Genomic DNA, 14,381 nt, shown 5'->3' with positions numbered 1-14,381 from the left:
TGTCATGTTTCACTTACAGGATGTGTTGGTGAGGTCTGGAGGCACGGGGTGATAGTCCCACTCCCATCATCAAATTTGGATGAGAAGCATGAAAATTGGAGTGATTTGACAATTGGGAACTTTGAGTTAATCCCCGTGGGAAAACTTTGCATTTGACCCTTGCCAACTATTTAGGAACACAGCAGGCACAGAGCAGGGCCCAACCAACTCCAGCTCTGAGGCGAGTATAACGAATACCAAACATTAGGCTACTGTTCATGAACTTTGGATATAAAAAAATAATCTAATTTGAAAAGACCATAACTGTCCTACCAGTGATTATATTATAACGAAGCTACAGAGGTGTTTTGTATTATTTGAATCGTCTGATTTTATTTGCCTCATCGCAGTCCTGAAATGTTCTAATCCTGGTTCAACATGTAAAGCACTGTGTGACTTTGTTTTGAAAAGTGCTGTATAAATAAAGCTTATTATTATTTTAGTATCCAAATGTAATTATAAAATTGTCATAGTTTACTGTAGAAATTGCAATGTTGTTCTGTTTTCACAGGGAACCTAGGCATAATTACACTTTATGTATACAAATTGTACATGGCTGGCGTTTAGAGCTTAGTACAAGAATCAGTTAAACTCTGTCGCCATCGGGTGGCTATTGTACTGTAATTGCAACAGGGACGGTATCTTCTCGAGTTTGTCCCAACAGACCACTGTTAACCCTTTAACACCGAGTGTGTCGTCGGCGTAAGAATCATTTGTCACTTCAGAGCTGTGATTTAATTATATATAATATACAATGAAACCGCAGTATACTGTACACACAGTAAGTAACAAGCTGTTGTAAATGTACACTTATGTGTATGCCCTAAAGTTGAATGAGGAAGTATGAATAAAACACTAAACATTAGTTGTATTTCCTGATAAAGAAATCAAAACTAAAAAGTATCTGCTATCCAATACATAATAAAACGATCTGTTGGGACATGCCAGTATATGGAGATCAGTGTAGCTGAGATGTTATGTAACAGGTTTCAGCTCACGTTCCTTTCACATTCAGGAAGGTTCTCGTCGGGCTGTATGTCCAACACACTACAATACAATACTAATCTATCAACAGAGGAAAATTATATTAAAAATATTAATTATGGATTTGGTTATTGATTGCAATACTTTTTGGTCAAAAATCTCTTAAACAATGTCATAAAAAAGGAAGTTCGGAAGAGAAACATAAAATTATAATAAAAAGACAAAAACATACATTACAATGACAAAAGAAATGTAATGTAAAAATGACACATTGTGATGTCTCACAGATAAGGGGCGTGGAAACAGGCCAACCCGGAGCTCAGCTGCTGCGTCATCGGCCGTTTTTAACCAATGAGAAAGCCGGTATGCAAATTATAGATTGTTCTAGGAAGTAGAATCGGAGATGTCGGAGTTGCTGTTGCTGCTTCAGCTAGTGTGGCTAGCTTCGGCTCTGTGAATCAGAGGGCGTCACACACACCAGACAGCCATGGTTTAGAGGCACAAAAGACAAACAAACAAACAAACGAAATGCCACGAATATAAATAAGGGCTGTCGCTTTTAAGCAGCTGATTTATATTTTTCCTCCAGCCGAGGTAAGTAAGCTAAATATGCTGCTGTTGTGTCTGTAATGATGCTACCTCATTAGATCGATAATAATTAACGGCAGAAATACGGACAGTTAAAGGACTGCTTCTTAAGATCAAGAAGAAAACAGGCTAAACGGGGCTGCCTTTAGTCTGAGTGTTGCCTCAGTGTGAAGTTACTGCGCAAAATATTCAGGGTGGTCAGCAAGCTCGTCCAAAAGGCGACATGGTTTTCATTTTCTGGACCAGTAGGACGAATGAAGATGCGGCGAGGATTGTTGGCCTGCTGTTAGACAAACATAACACAGATGCACCGGTTAACGTCCGTTGTTTTCGTCCAGAATTGTGCCTATTTATAACCCCTTTCTCACTCGGTTAGCTAGACAACCTCAGTATCTGTGCCCTTGTGGCTGTAAACTCCTCTCTGGCTTGTTGTGAGTCGTGACAAAAAGCAAGAAGAGCTAGCTACTCTGATGCCAAATTGCATCGTTTATAGACTGACACACTGTGGCTTATAATAAGCACACTTTCTCTTGGCGTTAGCTAGGCACAACTGTCATATATACTCACTGGATTTGTTTGCAGTGGATGAGACGGGTATTAGCTGTGTGGATGAGGGGCGGGCTATTTAATGAAGCTAATTTTATGAAGCTGGGGATAATTCTGGCAACATGTCTGTCTGGGGCCGAGTTGTGTTTACAGGTGATGTTTATATGAATCTATTACTTCTAAAAGACTGAGGCCAAAGCTATTTTGTAGGTGATAATGTTATATTAAAATATTCTGTGACCAGTAGTGGTAACTTCCTCTGTGGTAACACACCACCCCTAAATCAATAGAGCAAAGCTTTACAGATATATAGTATCATTAACAGGATTGGTAGTATGGACTGAATGTGTTTGTGATTCATGATTTGTCTCTACCTGCCAAAAATAAACCAAATTATAAAAATTAGAATGACCTGAACAAAGAGACGCAAGTACACTTCATAAATGGGAAGCTTTGAGTAGTGTTTTTACTTGTTAAATGACTAACGATTAATCCAGTATAACAACCCATTAATTGACTAATCATTTCAGCACTAAATTAAATTACTGTGGTTACATCTTCATCATCATCATAAGGACGGTGGTGTGGATTCGAGGCATTTACATGAGAAAGGAATATCGGTCAATTACTAAAATTAAGATGTCAATTTCTGTGTGTTTGTCTTTAGGTTTGACCACATCACTGTGACTTCACCGTCTCACATTTTCAGACCTTTGGAACAGGAAGTTGTTATTGGAGACTAACTTGAACATAAAGTGTAAGTAAAAGTAAAAGTTTTTTCAGCTTTGCATTTTGTTCTTGTATAATGGACCACTATCTGTACCAGTGGTAGCAACACACATTTTCTTTTTACGGAACTTTTATTTGGCTACTTGGTCATAACAATGAAAAACACTGTTTATTTTTGGGAAATCCTGTAACACAACTTCCCCTTTTTTGTGGTAACAGGAGACACTGTGGCCTTTCTGTACTCTTTACAGTTCCTGTTTTTTTCTGTAATTTTACAGCACAGCTGCCTTTGTTTAATGCTTTTAAAAAATGTAACTTCTAAGTACATGTCATATGATATAACAGTATTCCAGCATTGCATTAGAAGTGATGTTATTCAGTCCATAATCACAATGTGTCTGCTGAATGTAATGATTTATTTAAAGTAATGTCAGCACCTCTATCCTCTATGTAGCGAGGCTTCCTATTGGCACTTAGTAAGCTGTAATGTAATTAAGGTGAGTGTATTAAATAACTGACTGTGCTATATCTGACTGAATTGCTCTCCCTCTATATACCCACAGATCTGTTGCTACAGCGCCTTGGGCACCACGAGGAGTATTTAGGTCAGTCAGACATCATCATATATTTCTCTTGTTCATTTCTGTGCTTTATCCCATCTCTGACTTAACTCAAGAAAATCATTTTATCATTTGTACAAGCCATGGGCACATTTTTAGGACTGAGTATTTAAATAATGAAGGGGATCACACGTTTGTTTTAAAAATACAGTTCTTAATTAATTGTCTGTGTATTTGTGAATATATTTATTACTGAAAAGCTTCACTTGTGTTTCACAAGGGAAAGCACTAAAAGAAGTGTGGTCCACTGTTTTGTTTTTCAGAATAATCATGAACACCCACGAGTCAGACGTGCACACCATCTCTCCGGAGCTGCCAGCAATGTTTGACGGCATGAAGCTGGCGGCGGTGGCCACGGTGCTCTACATCATCGTCCGCTGCTTGAACCTCAAGAGCCCCACTGCGCCGCCGGACCTCACCTACCAGGACACACCCCTCAACCGCTTCCTTCTCAAGTCCTGTCCTCAGCTGACCAAAGAGTGAGTTGTGTTCTCAGCTCTGTGTCTGTCGCTCAAGGCATTGCCATGGAAATGGCACTGCTGGTCGGCCATCTGGGGCTGCAGTGAAGGTAGCAGTTTGTCTGGCGGTGGTCCCATCTGTCATCAGTGTTCCTGAGTGTGCCACATGTCTGTACTGGAGATGGCTGGCTTTAACGTCAGCTCTAGCATGAATTAAACACAGGGCTGTATTTTTGGGGTTATCCCAAAGGTAGAGTGGGTTTGTCACACTTGCATTTCAAATGTAGACTCATCCACTGCAGGGCAGGGGCATTTGCAAATAAGATGATACAAGTCTCCCCTCAGGGCTCCTCCGATGTCTACTATAATTTGAATCTTCCATCTGGGTTTATAATAACTGATGCAAACCAGTGGTTGTTGGTGCACGGGAGTGGGAGGCAGGTCTTCTGTCTTCCTGCAGGTTGTGGGAAAACCTCTACGTGTCTTTAAACAAAGTAAAATGAATTGTTTTTCCTGAAAGAGCATCACTGTCCACGTCCTGTGATCTGCTGGTGTTGTAACGTTCAGCTCTGTAGGGGGGCTCTCTTCAAGCCTTCATCACGAGTGTCTGCTTATATAACCGATTGTTACTGAGCCCTTTGCCTTTCAGCTGCAGTGTCAGTGAATCATAAGGCCACACTGATGTTTACATTTGTGTCTGGCTTGTTATCATTCCCTCCTGAACAGCCATATTTTGGTCCCAGAAATGTATACCCCGGTGTGTAGTTGAACCTCGATACTTGAAGTCCTACAACCCGTCGGCATTGTTGATGTGTCGGCCTCATCTGTGTTGTGTCTGTGTGTTGTTGAAAAGTCAAGTTTGTAGTCTCATAATGACATCCTGTGGTGTTGCATAACAGATCAATTACACAGCGGAAAGCATAGTAGGGATGTTGTGAGGTTAACCGAGTCAACAGCATTTCTGTTTGGCTGCGTTTGGGAACATGCACACAGTGGTTTTGGAGGACAATACAGAACAAAGGACTTTTTCTTGAAGTGCTACATTTTGCCTTTTTATTAGTTTAACTTGACAAGTCACTGATATGCCTTAGCTGATTGTTAAGGATGGTGTTAAGGATTCTACAGCTTGTTTAGTGTCTAAAAATAACAACAGAGCAACGTACAGTTAAAAGTAATATCAGTGAGAGCAATAAAGACCACTTAATGGATTGGAGTCCAGCACGATGCAGTTACTGTAAGCGATATATAACTTTAGGTATATGAGCCACCAGGTTGCCCTCTATCCAATGTTTTAGCAATATTTTAGCAAATTGTAAGGACAAGCCATGTTGTCTTTATTCGTTTTTTACCAATGGTCGTGTAAGGTGTTTTCCCAGCTTGCTCATATCAAAAGCCTGTGACTTTACTTCTGGCCTTTTGATCTGGACTTTAGATCTTTGCTTCATCAAACCACACTGCCACACACATCTGTTTCCTGTTTCTGTTACCTTATAGCTATGAAAGCCAACACACGGACACACTGTCTGAGAAGGTGACATTTAATTCAAACAAAAGGCTCGCTGTCACCCAAATTCAACAACAACAGCAACCTGCTGTCACTCCCAAGGTCTTTTTAATACAGAAACAAAGACTCAACTTTTAATTTAAGGTTTGTTTACGTCAGTAAGATTTGAAACGGCAATAAAAAAGGGCCTATGTTTTCAACTATTATGCGTTGATGAACACAAAATGCTTATTTTCCATCAAGAAGTAAAACAACTTAAGTACCTGTAATTTGAACCATTAATTGGGCCTTTTTAATAGGGATTTTGTAGGGAACTATATTGATTAGAGGAAAAAATACCAGCAGAGGAAAAAGCTGTTTGTGTTGTTGTCTGTTGCCTCCCATTGATGAACTCGACAAACGTAGCAGTGTGCTTATCCTCCTATCCACATTACAACAATGAGGTTATCCTCTTCCTGTAGTCATAGATTAAGCCTGCAGAGTACCTTCTAGTGTGGTTAAGCTTCAACAATCATTACAGTGCACGCTGGAGGTGATTACATTATCACCAAATGGAAGTACCCTGCCTTGTGATTGACAACTCTCTTATGTAAGAGTGTGTTTTCTAGGTGCAGTAATTGTTGGAGCCACAGTAAGATGAGGCAACACAAGGTTGAAGGGCGTGTGTAACTGTTGATGTAATTGAACCCTTTGCTTTCTGCGTCTGCTTACTGTCTCGTGTTTTGGTCTATGTACTGTATACACAACTAGTGTCCACGTCGCGTCTGTGCTTACGTTTACAGCTATGCTGGACTTGTTTATCTCATCTCCTCTCCTCCACTCCTCACTTCATCAAGTCTATCAAGCAAGATTCCAGTTAGGATGTTATATAATGGAAAGAAAGTGAGAAAAAGGCATTAAAATGTTTGCTAATGAGTCATTTTCAAACACTGTGAACAAGTCGAACTTGTACTGTTAAAAGCTTGTGTTTGCAGATGGAGTCTGGTTTGTTTTTATTTGAACCTGTGAACTTGAATGTTTCTAAGCTCCCCCTTGAATAGCTTCAGAAACTATCTATACTGAATGACAGTGTTACATGAGCTGAACATTCATTCATTCATTCGCAGACAAATTGGAGTTTTGGCTTTTATATGATAGGACAGGCAGCTGAAAAAACAGCTTTCCTGTTAAGTTGTTCACATTATTTTGGTCTCAGTGTGGAAATAAGATTGTGATTCATGATAATGCACAACACAAGGCACAATATTTCAAAGGAATATTACGTAATCCAAAGACTTGACTCCTACAGCTAACTCCTACAGAGGTGTCACTGGAATTTAAGTACACATGCTTGGTGTAACTTCTCAAAACATAGCAACAGACTGATGTTAAACATTGACGTAAGTTGGGAGCATGAAGCAACCTTTTAAAAAGCTGCAACAGAAATGTGACTTTGTAAGATTCAAGATTACTTTATTTGGCCCTAGGGAAATTTGTCTTGGACATAAAGGCTGCCACATAAAAAATACGTACAATAATAGCGCAGTAACAGACATAAGGTGCATAGCACAGACAAGTGCAGACATGAGTATATTCAAATACATGCAACAGAGCTCCTCATTTCACACCCTGTTTATTTCCTTAGTGTAGGAGATTCACTGTTACAGGGAGGAAAGAGTTTTTATACCATGTTTATATGCAAACTATGTGCCAGAATGTCCATGTCCGCGTCATAAACCATCAATGCAAATGCATCTGCTCAGGATAACATTGTGTTAATGTTATTTCCGGGCACTAACCTTGTGCTCTTATCGGGTGCATTAGTAGAATAAGCTCATATTTCTAGATCAAATTTAATAGCAGAGTCCAATTTTGTGTTTTCCAGGTACATTCCTCCCTTACTGTGGGGCAAGAGTGGTCACCTCCAGACGGCACTGTATGGTAAACTTGGTCGGGTGAGCTCACCTCACCCCAGTGGAATCAGGAAGTACTTACCCATGCAGGACGGGGCCACCGCGACCTTTGACCTCTTTGAGCCACTGGGGGACCATCGGACAGGAGGTGATGCATTTTATCAAGATGTACTTTTTCTTTAGCAACAATTTTCATTTGTTGGTTGTTGCTATTTGGATGATACTCTTTACTGCCATTCCAAACATAGAAATCTCATATATTTTGTAGTTCTTAGTTGTATATTGTAATTATTTGTATTTATATTGTAATTCTACTACTGCTACTTTTTATCTAGTCTGTTAATGTGACACCTATTGAGTGCCTGTTCTTCCTTGAAGAGGGGTCCCTCCTCTGCTGATCTTCCTGGGGTTTCTCCCATTTTGTTGTTCCTGATAGAGTTTTTCCCTTATCCAGTTCGAGGGTCAGGCATAGAGGGTGTCACATGCTGTACACATCATACTTTACTCGAGATATATGGACAACAGACTGATGAAGTAAATTAACTAGTGGTATTATGTCCAGTTTTTTGTCAGGGTTACCAGTTCAGTTCCCAAATCATTGATCTTTAAATGAGGCATAACATGGATCCAGGGCAGTTTTAAAGATGGATTCCTTTCTTTGAAAGCCTCAGCTGAGCCCTGACCCTGTCACCTCAACTTTGATCTTATGATCCTCTCAGAAAGCTTAAGACTCACATGACATTTAATTAGCAAAAACCTATAAAGAACCTATATCTAACAGACAGCGTAATCCTTTATTTTGGATCGGCTGCAGTGCTGTTTAGGAGAGTCACATACTCCCCTTCTTATCTGTGCTTACATATTTCTCACTGGTAAATATCTCTCCAATCCTTCTGCCTGTTTCACCAGATGACATCACCATGGTGATATGCCCTGGTATTGGTAACCATAGCGAGAAACATTACATCCGGACCTTTGTGGATTACGCCCAGAAGGATGGTTACCGGTGTGCTGTGCTGAACCACCTGGGAGCTCTTCCCAACATCGAACTCACCTCTCCACGCATGTTTACCTATGGTGAGACCTTTACTTTTACACCTCAGAATCACTTTTTTATATCAGGAGTATCTAGAAATGATAACCCAGTTTTCAAAATCAAAAAAGGATTTGATTCGGTCTGATGATCAGTAATACTGCATCATCATATTTGTCTCAGTCTGCACCTCTCATCCAATTGTCGGGTGCGGTTGAGGCTTAAGAAGCTCTGGCCAGAAGCCTCATAGCAGTGAGCACAATTGAGATATTCGTTTTTTAAGAGTATATTAGATATTAGTGTTTTGTTTTTTTTTAAATCCTTTAGTGGCACCTTAACTTCATTTTAATGTAATCTGCTTTAGTTCAATGTATTTTGATATCATATTTTTCCTTCATTTAGACAAAGCTCAGTACAGCATCATCAAAATAGAAGCTAAAAAGGCTATATGAGCTGCTAAAGCTCCTAGAATTAGAGATTATAAGAGATTTCAAACCTGAGCTTATTTAAAAGGCCTGATAGAGACAAATTTATTACCCCGAAGTAAAGGCACCTTCAGCTGGAGCTGCTGAGCAGAGAAAAACGTGTTACGCATTGATCGGTAACTGTACTGTTTCCCTTACAGGGTGCACATGGGAGTTTGCTTCTATGGTCGGCTACATCAAGCGGACGTATCCTCAGACCCAGCTGATTGTGGTGGGCTTCAGTCTGGGTGGAAACATCGTGTGCAAGTTCCTGGGCGAGAACAAGACGAACCAGGAGCGAGTGCTGTGTTGTGTCAGCGTCTGTCAGGGGTACAGCGCTCTCAGGTGGGTTGTTGTCCTCTCATCTCTTAATTAAATTGCATTTTATCATCAAAGCCCCTTTATAGCACCGGTAATCGATGTGCACACATTTCTAAATATAAATTAAGCTCAGCATAATGCCACAAAATAATTAGAGCATGCATAATATAATCACGCGTTTTGTCACGGGTCTACCAAGCACCTCTTGACAGCTGTTCAATCATTCAGCTATTCTGTTTATATTTTATTCTTTGATAAATAGAACTCTGTTGTTGTCATTTTGAAAACTTTTAATGTGACCAACAAGACAGACTCATTGTAAAAACTTGTCCTGAAGGTCCATCAGCCTCAGAGTGTTGTTGTTATGGTTTGTGGGTTTCCAGGCTGAGTATTCTATATTATGCACCTTTGCCTAAATCCATTTCATTTGATCAGAGGAGCATAAAGAGTGGAAGGGTTTGCCTGTATGATGCAATCAACTGAACATCATGTCCAGAACACGCAGGATAAACAAATGTATTACGGTGGTGTTTTTAAACCACAAGTGCATGTGGTTGTTTAGAGCGGACTCTGCACACTGTGTTCATGTTGGACTGAGCCACACCTTCTGTGTTTAAAATGCAGCCAGCGTCTCTTGGCAGACATAACAGGCTGGGTCTGTTAAAGTTTGGATGTAGGCAGTGGGGAAGGGTGTGTTTTAGAGACTGGCCTTTTGTGAAATTGGATTTGCACCCCCCCCCCCTTTTTTTTTTTAATGAATTCTCCTTTCAAATAAGTGTCCAAACCAGCGTTCCTTGAGAACTGTGGATCCCTCTTTTCCACAAATAATGTGGATTTATAAAGCATACTTTTGATTATTGTTACAGTTGTCTTTGATCTCAAATGGTATTGAAATACCAAAAGGAAAATGAAAATATATTCATTAAATATCTTTAGTTGCTGTGTTGGTTTAGCCTGTCTCTGTCAGTGAGCTGCATGTTAATGCCTGACACCATTGCTACTCTCCACCAGCGTGACTCTTTGTCCCGTGGATTACACGGGACATTTAGTGTGTTGTTTGGAATGCAGACAGGCTGCACAAAGCTAACTTCCTGTGTGTTTGTCTCTATCTCTCAGGGCCCAGGAAACATTCCTACAGTGGGACCAGTTCAGACGCTTCTATAACTTTCTCATGGCTGACAACATGAAGAAAATCATCCTCTCACACAGGTATCACTGTGGGTCCTGCACATGCAGCACAAATTGTTTCCTTATAGTTTTTCTTTACTGTAAAGTTCGATCCACGTCGTTTATTTTCTTTTACTTTAACTTCACAGACAACATGGTTTGTCAATTCTCTAAACGATCCCTAAACATTCACATAAAAAACTATGTCTCACTCTGTAGATACAGCACAGAGGTTTTCAGTGCCCTGATCACAGTCATTGTGAGACTGTATTGGACTCTAGAGGCAGATCACCGTTGCATGAAAGATCTGTGCGGTTTAAGCAGGTTGACACAGTAACTTTTATTCTGCTCTCAGTATTTACAGTAATAAAGTGGGCCTATAAGTTACACTTAAAGTAAGGGACTGTATGAAAACCATTAGGGAGGTAGAGAGGCAGAGTCAGAAAAGGAAGAGGGTTATGTATTTTTTCTTTTTACTGAAGGGGAGATAGAGCAGGCGAAGGCCTTTTAGAATAATCAAATACCAAAATAATGAGTATTATTCTATTAACATATTGAGGTAGGTTTACACAGGGTGATCTGAATAATGTTTGTGTGTGTGTATGTATTTGTTGCAGGCACAGTCTGTTTGGGGGAAGCTCAGTTAAAATGATAGATGCAGATTTTAGTCGGCTGTACACGGCGACGTCCCTCATGCAGATCGACGACAACATCATGAGGTATGTGGGGAAACAAATAAGTAAAAGTCACAGCTCTCATTGTTGCTTGTTATCTGTATTTATTACCTGGCACTTGTCAATGGTGAGAATATGAAACATCTGTGATGTATTTGTGAAGTGGGATTATTTAATGACCCGTCCCTTTTTTTGGGTTTCAACAGAAAATTCCACGGCCACAGCTCTCTCAAAGAGTACTATGAGAAGGAGAGTTGTGTACATTACATTCACAATGTAAGAACTGCTTTTGCATACACCTCACATCATCTCATGTTATGTTTCCCTTTTTGGCGTGTTTGTGTATTTGTTTGATGTCTGATGGGTTTTTATATCCAGGTAAAGGTGCCACTGCTGCTAGTGAACTCTGCCGATGACCCTCTGGTTCATGACTCACTGCTCACCATCCCTCGCACACTAGCAGGTAACTAACAGCATGCGTCACGACAACAGCAGCAGTACTAAACCCCAGTGTTAAAAAAAACATATTTACAAGCTATTTTGACACTGTTCACCTTAGCAACCATAAAGTACACTTTCTTGAGATTGTTATGATCTTTTATTGGCCATTTACTTCAGTAATAGGACAAACAGTGAGTGAGGCGGTGGGCTTGTTGTTGCCGTGCTGGGGCTGCAACAGGTGTCGGAAAATCCCAAAGTCAAAGTAATGACCTTGAAGGACACACCTAAATATGTGTCTTAGTTTAAAACGTGCTAAAATTAACAATACCCAGATGTATTGGTTTGTTTTAAACTAATTTTCACAATAAGAAAAGTAATTTTTATTACTGAAAGTAATGGTCCATACACTACAGTGCAGCTTTGTACTTTGTACCTGCAGACAGACTGCACATATTCTGATCCTCCATTGACTTTTTTTTAATACAACAGGCTTGTCCTGTCTGACTAATGGCTGCAGTTGACACCCCAGATTTGGTGCTCAAAAAAAAACATGTCTGCAATCTCAAAGGGCCTTCTGACGAGTTGGCTCCGCACCCTGGGAGTGGCACAGAGGTCAAGTGTATGAGTAATGTCTTTTGGTGTGTTACAGCAGCTGTAACACACACACACACACACACACACACACATCCCTTTTATCTGTCTGTTTAAAGTGAGTTCAGCTCCTTCACAGGTTCCCAACATCAGATATTCTTTTCCTGGAATGGATCCAGAGTGTTTGAACCTCATTTTACAAACAACAAGAGGCAGTCACATTACACAGTGTCTATCAAGCGTCCCTTCTCCTCAGCCTGTGCTATATTTAAACTTACTGACCACTTCAACTATTTTGGAAAAGGAAAATCCCTAATGTAAGAGGGTGTGTGTGTGGGTGTGTGCTTGTGGGTGGATAAGTCCCGACTGGAAGTACGTGCGACTCTATCCTACATGTGTCTCTTGAGAGCAACGCTTACTGAAAGAAGGATCAGCTGCCCCTTTGCCCTAAAATGTGATACAGTGACTCAGACACACGACTACCAGGGAAGGACTCAACACAAATGCACTCGCTGTGTTGGTGCTGTAATTTAAAAACGTCAGATAAGAAGAGTTTACAGCTTACTATTAAGTCAGTTATGTAGAAGTTATATTTGGTTTAAGGTATAAGGTACAAGGTATTTCACCTCTGATTCATAGTGTTCATAGGTTATTGTTTCTTTATTGCATTAATGTACTGAATGTGGCTGTGATGCAGTGTTAGGTCAATTTAACAAGTATGACTGCTGCAACAGGTTTGCTTATTTTAGCACGAGCTGTTCTCCAGACCGTTTTGTTCCCACCTGTCACTCAGCGTCCGGTGAGACGGTGGCTCCGGGTCTGGACGGCATTCTAAAACCACAAGCATTAATGTGCCACTGTAACAGCCTCCACTCTTCTGGGAGGCTTTCCACAACATTTTGGAGCCTGGCTGCAGCCATTTGCTCCCATTCTGCTGCAAGAGCATTAGTGAAGTCCAACACTGATGTCGGTCAATAAGTCGGCGTTCCAGTTCATCCTAAAAGAGTTTGATGGGGTTTAGGTCGGGGCTCTGTACAGACCAGCCAAGTGCTTCCACACAAAAAACATTTCTTTATGGATGTTTTGTACACAAAGCCATTGACAGCCGTGTCCACATACTTTGGCCTTATTGTGGCAGCCAAGGAAACAAAAGGCTAAGTGTGACAACCTGAGAAGCAAGGAAAACCACCTTCGTAATCATAATCACCTCCAAGTTACACATTGGAAGAACTAAATTAACCGTTCACAGCCTAACGTTTGGAAAACATTCATTGATTTTGTAATTCGGGAGAGAAGTAGTGTTTTTAGTTCTCTGTTTTTCTGGTGCTATTAGGTAAATTGCATCTTTAGCAGATCATTGATTGGCTCAAACTTAAACATACCTGCCAGAGGTTGAGTCATGCTGTTATATGTTTGACCATTCAAACACACCCTCACTATCTGTAACAATAATCCCTGGCAAGCCCATATTTGGACATGTGTTCAGTGTTGGCTTTCAGATACTGATGAGTACACGCTGTGCAGAGTACAGAAGCCTAACAGTAAGTGTGTGTGCTGTGTCATCCTTTAGCAAAGAAGCCGAATGTGATCTTTTCCCTGACACTACACGGAGGCCACCTGGGCTTCTTCGAGGGCGCGGTGCTCTTCCCCAAGCCCCTCACCTGGATGGACAAAGTGATCGTGGGTTACGCCAACGCCATGTGCCAGTGGGAGAAACAGAAACCGCCGTGCCAAAGTGGCCACCTGAGTGAGAGCTCCTGCACAGAGGAAAAAGCTTAAACCTCTGTATGTCTCCCACTCTTTCTCCCCCCTCTCACCTCCCCACCCTCTCACTGTCCCAGCACTGAGGAGACACCTGAACTAAACCTTAAACTGCTCTCTCTTCTCTGCCTTCTCCTCTGGTGCTACTCACCGCTCCCGACCCACACCTCCCCCGTCACACATGTCTCCACGCCTTCACCACAGTCCCCCTTTGTTATCACCGTCACCTTACAGTATGTGAAGGAACTAAAACAACTAACTGCCTTTGTGCTCTTTTCCGTTGCGAAGACTTTGAATTCAGAGCAGGAACATTTTTGTTTCTCTTCATGTACACAACAATGACCCTTGGCTAATGGAGGCGTTGACCAAATATGAGGAGAGATGAAGTCAAGCTGGCGTTAAAAGGAAAGTGCGAGCACCACTTTAGAGTAGTCCAGTGAAAAACAAGAGCACACATGAAGCCTCCTATTACAGTAAACATGGACTGTGCTGCAGTCGGTGCCCATTTACTGCACCTGTAAGAAGCTCACTGCTTATCACCGCCAAGGCCATATAGCCTAGTCTGCTGT

At 41.0% G+C, this 14,381-nt stretch overlaps 1 protein-coding gene across 1 annotated transcript; it reads left to right on the top strand.

Annotated features, from left to right (window-relative positions):
* The first annotated feature begins 1,585 nt into the window (after nucleotides 1-1,585).
* Nucleotides 1,586-14,276, top strand: LOC139287096 (monoacylglycerol lipase ABHD2). Its single transcript, XM_070908078.1, has 12 exons — nucleotides 1,586-1,617; nucleotides 2,825-2,914; nucleotides 3,450-3,491; nucleotides 3,770-3,985; nucleotides 7,333-7,508; nucleotides 8,270-8,437; nucleotides 9,019-9,202; nucleotides 10,295-10,387; nucleotides 10,963-11,064; nucleotides 11,226-11,295; nucleotides 11,398-11,482; nucleotides 13,622-14,276. Exons 4-12 carry the CDS (start codon nucleotides 3,777-3,779, stop codon nucleotides 13,828-13,830), a joined length of 1,296 nt encoding a protein of 431 aa, XP_070764179.1. The 5' UTR covers nucleotides 1,586-1,617; nucleotides 2,825-2,914; nucleotides 3,450-3,491; nucleotides 3,770-3,776; the 3' UTR covers nucleotides 13,831-14,276.
* The last annotated feature ends 105 nt before the right edge of the window (nucleotides 14,277-14,381 follow it).

Source organism: Enoplosus armatus, chromosome 1 (assembly GCF_043641665.1).
Source record: "Enoplosus armatus isolate fEnoArm2 chromosome 1, fEnoArm2.hap1, whole genome shotgun sequence".
NCBI lineage: Eukaryota > Metazoa > Chordata > Actinopteri > Centrarchiformes > Enoplosidae > Enoplosus > Enoplosus armatus.
The sequence above is the reverse complement of the archived record's forward strand: the minus strand, read 5'-3'. Positions and strand labels throughout refer to the sequence as shown.

What these genes read in the sequence shown, in the direction of transcription:
- LOC139287096 (XM_070908078.1), top strand. Translation starts at nt 3,777, where the DNA reads ATGAACACCCACGAGTCAGACGTGCACACCATCTCTCCGGAGCTGCCA. An exon ending in TGTCCTCAGCTGACCAAAGA is followed by an intron (nt 3,986 to 7,332) that starts GTGAGTTGTGTT and finishes TGTGTTTTCCAG; the next exon opens with GTACATTCCTCCCTTACTGT. An exon ending in GGGGGACCATCGGACAGGAG is followed by an intron (nt 7,509 to 8,269) that starts GTGATGCATTTT and finishes CTGTTTCACCAG; the next exon opens with ATGACATCACCATGGTGATA.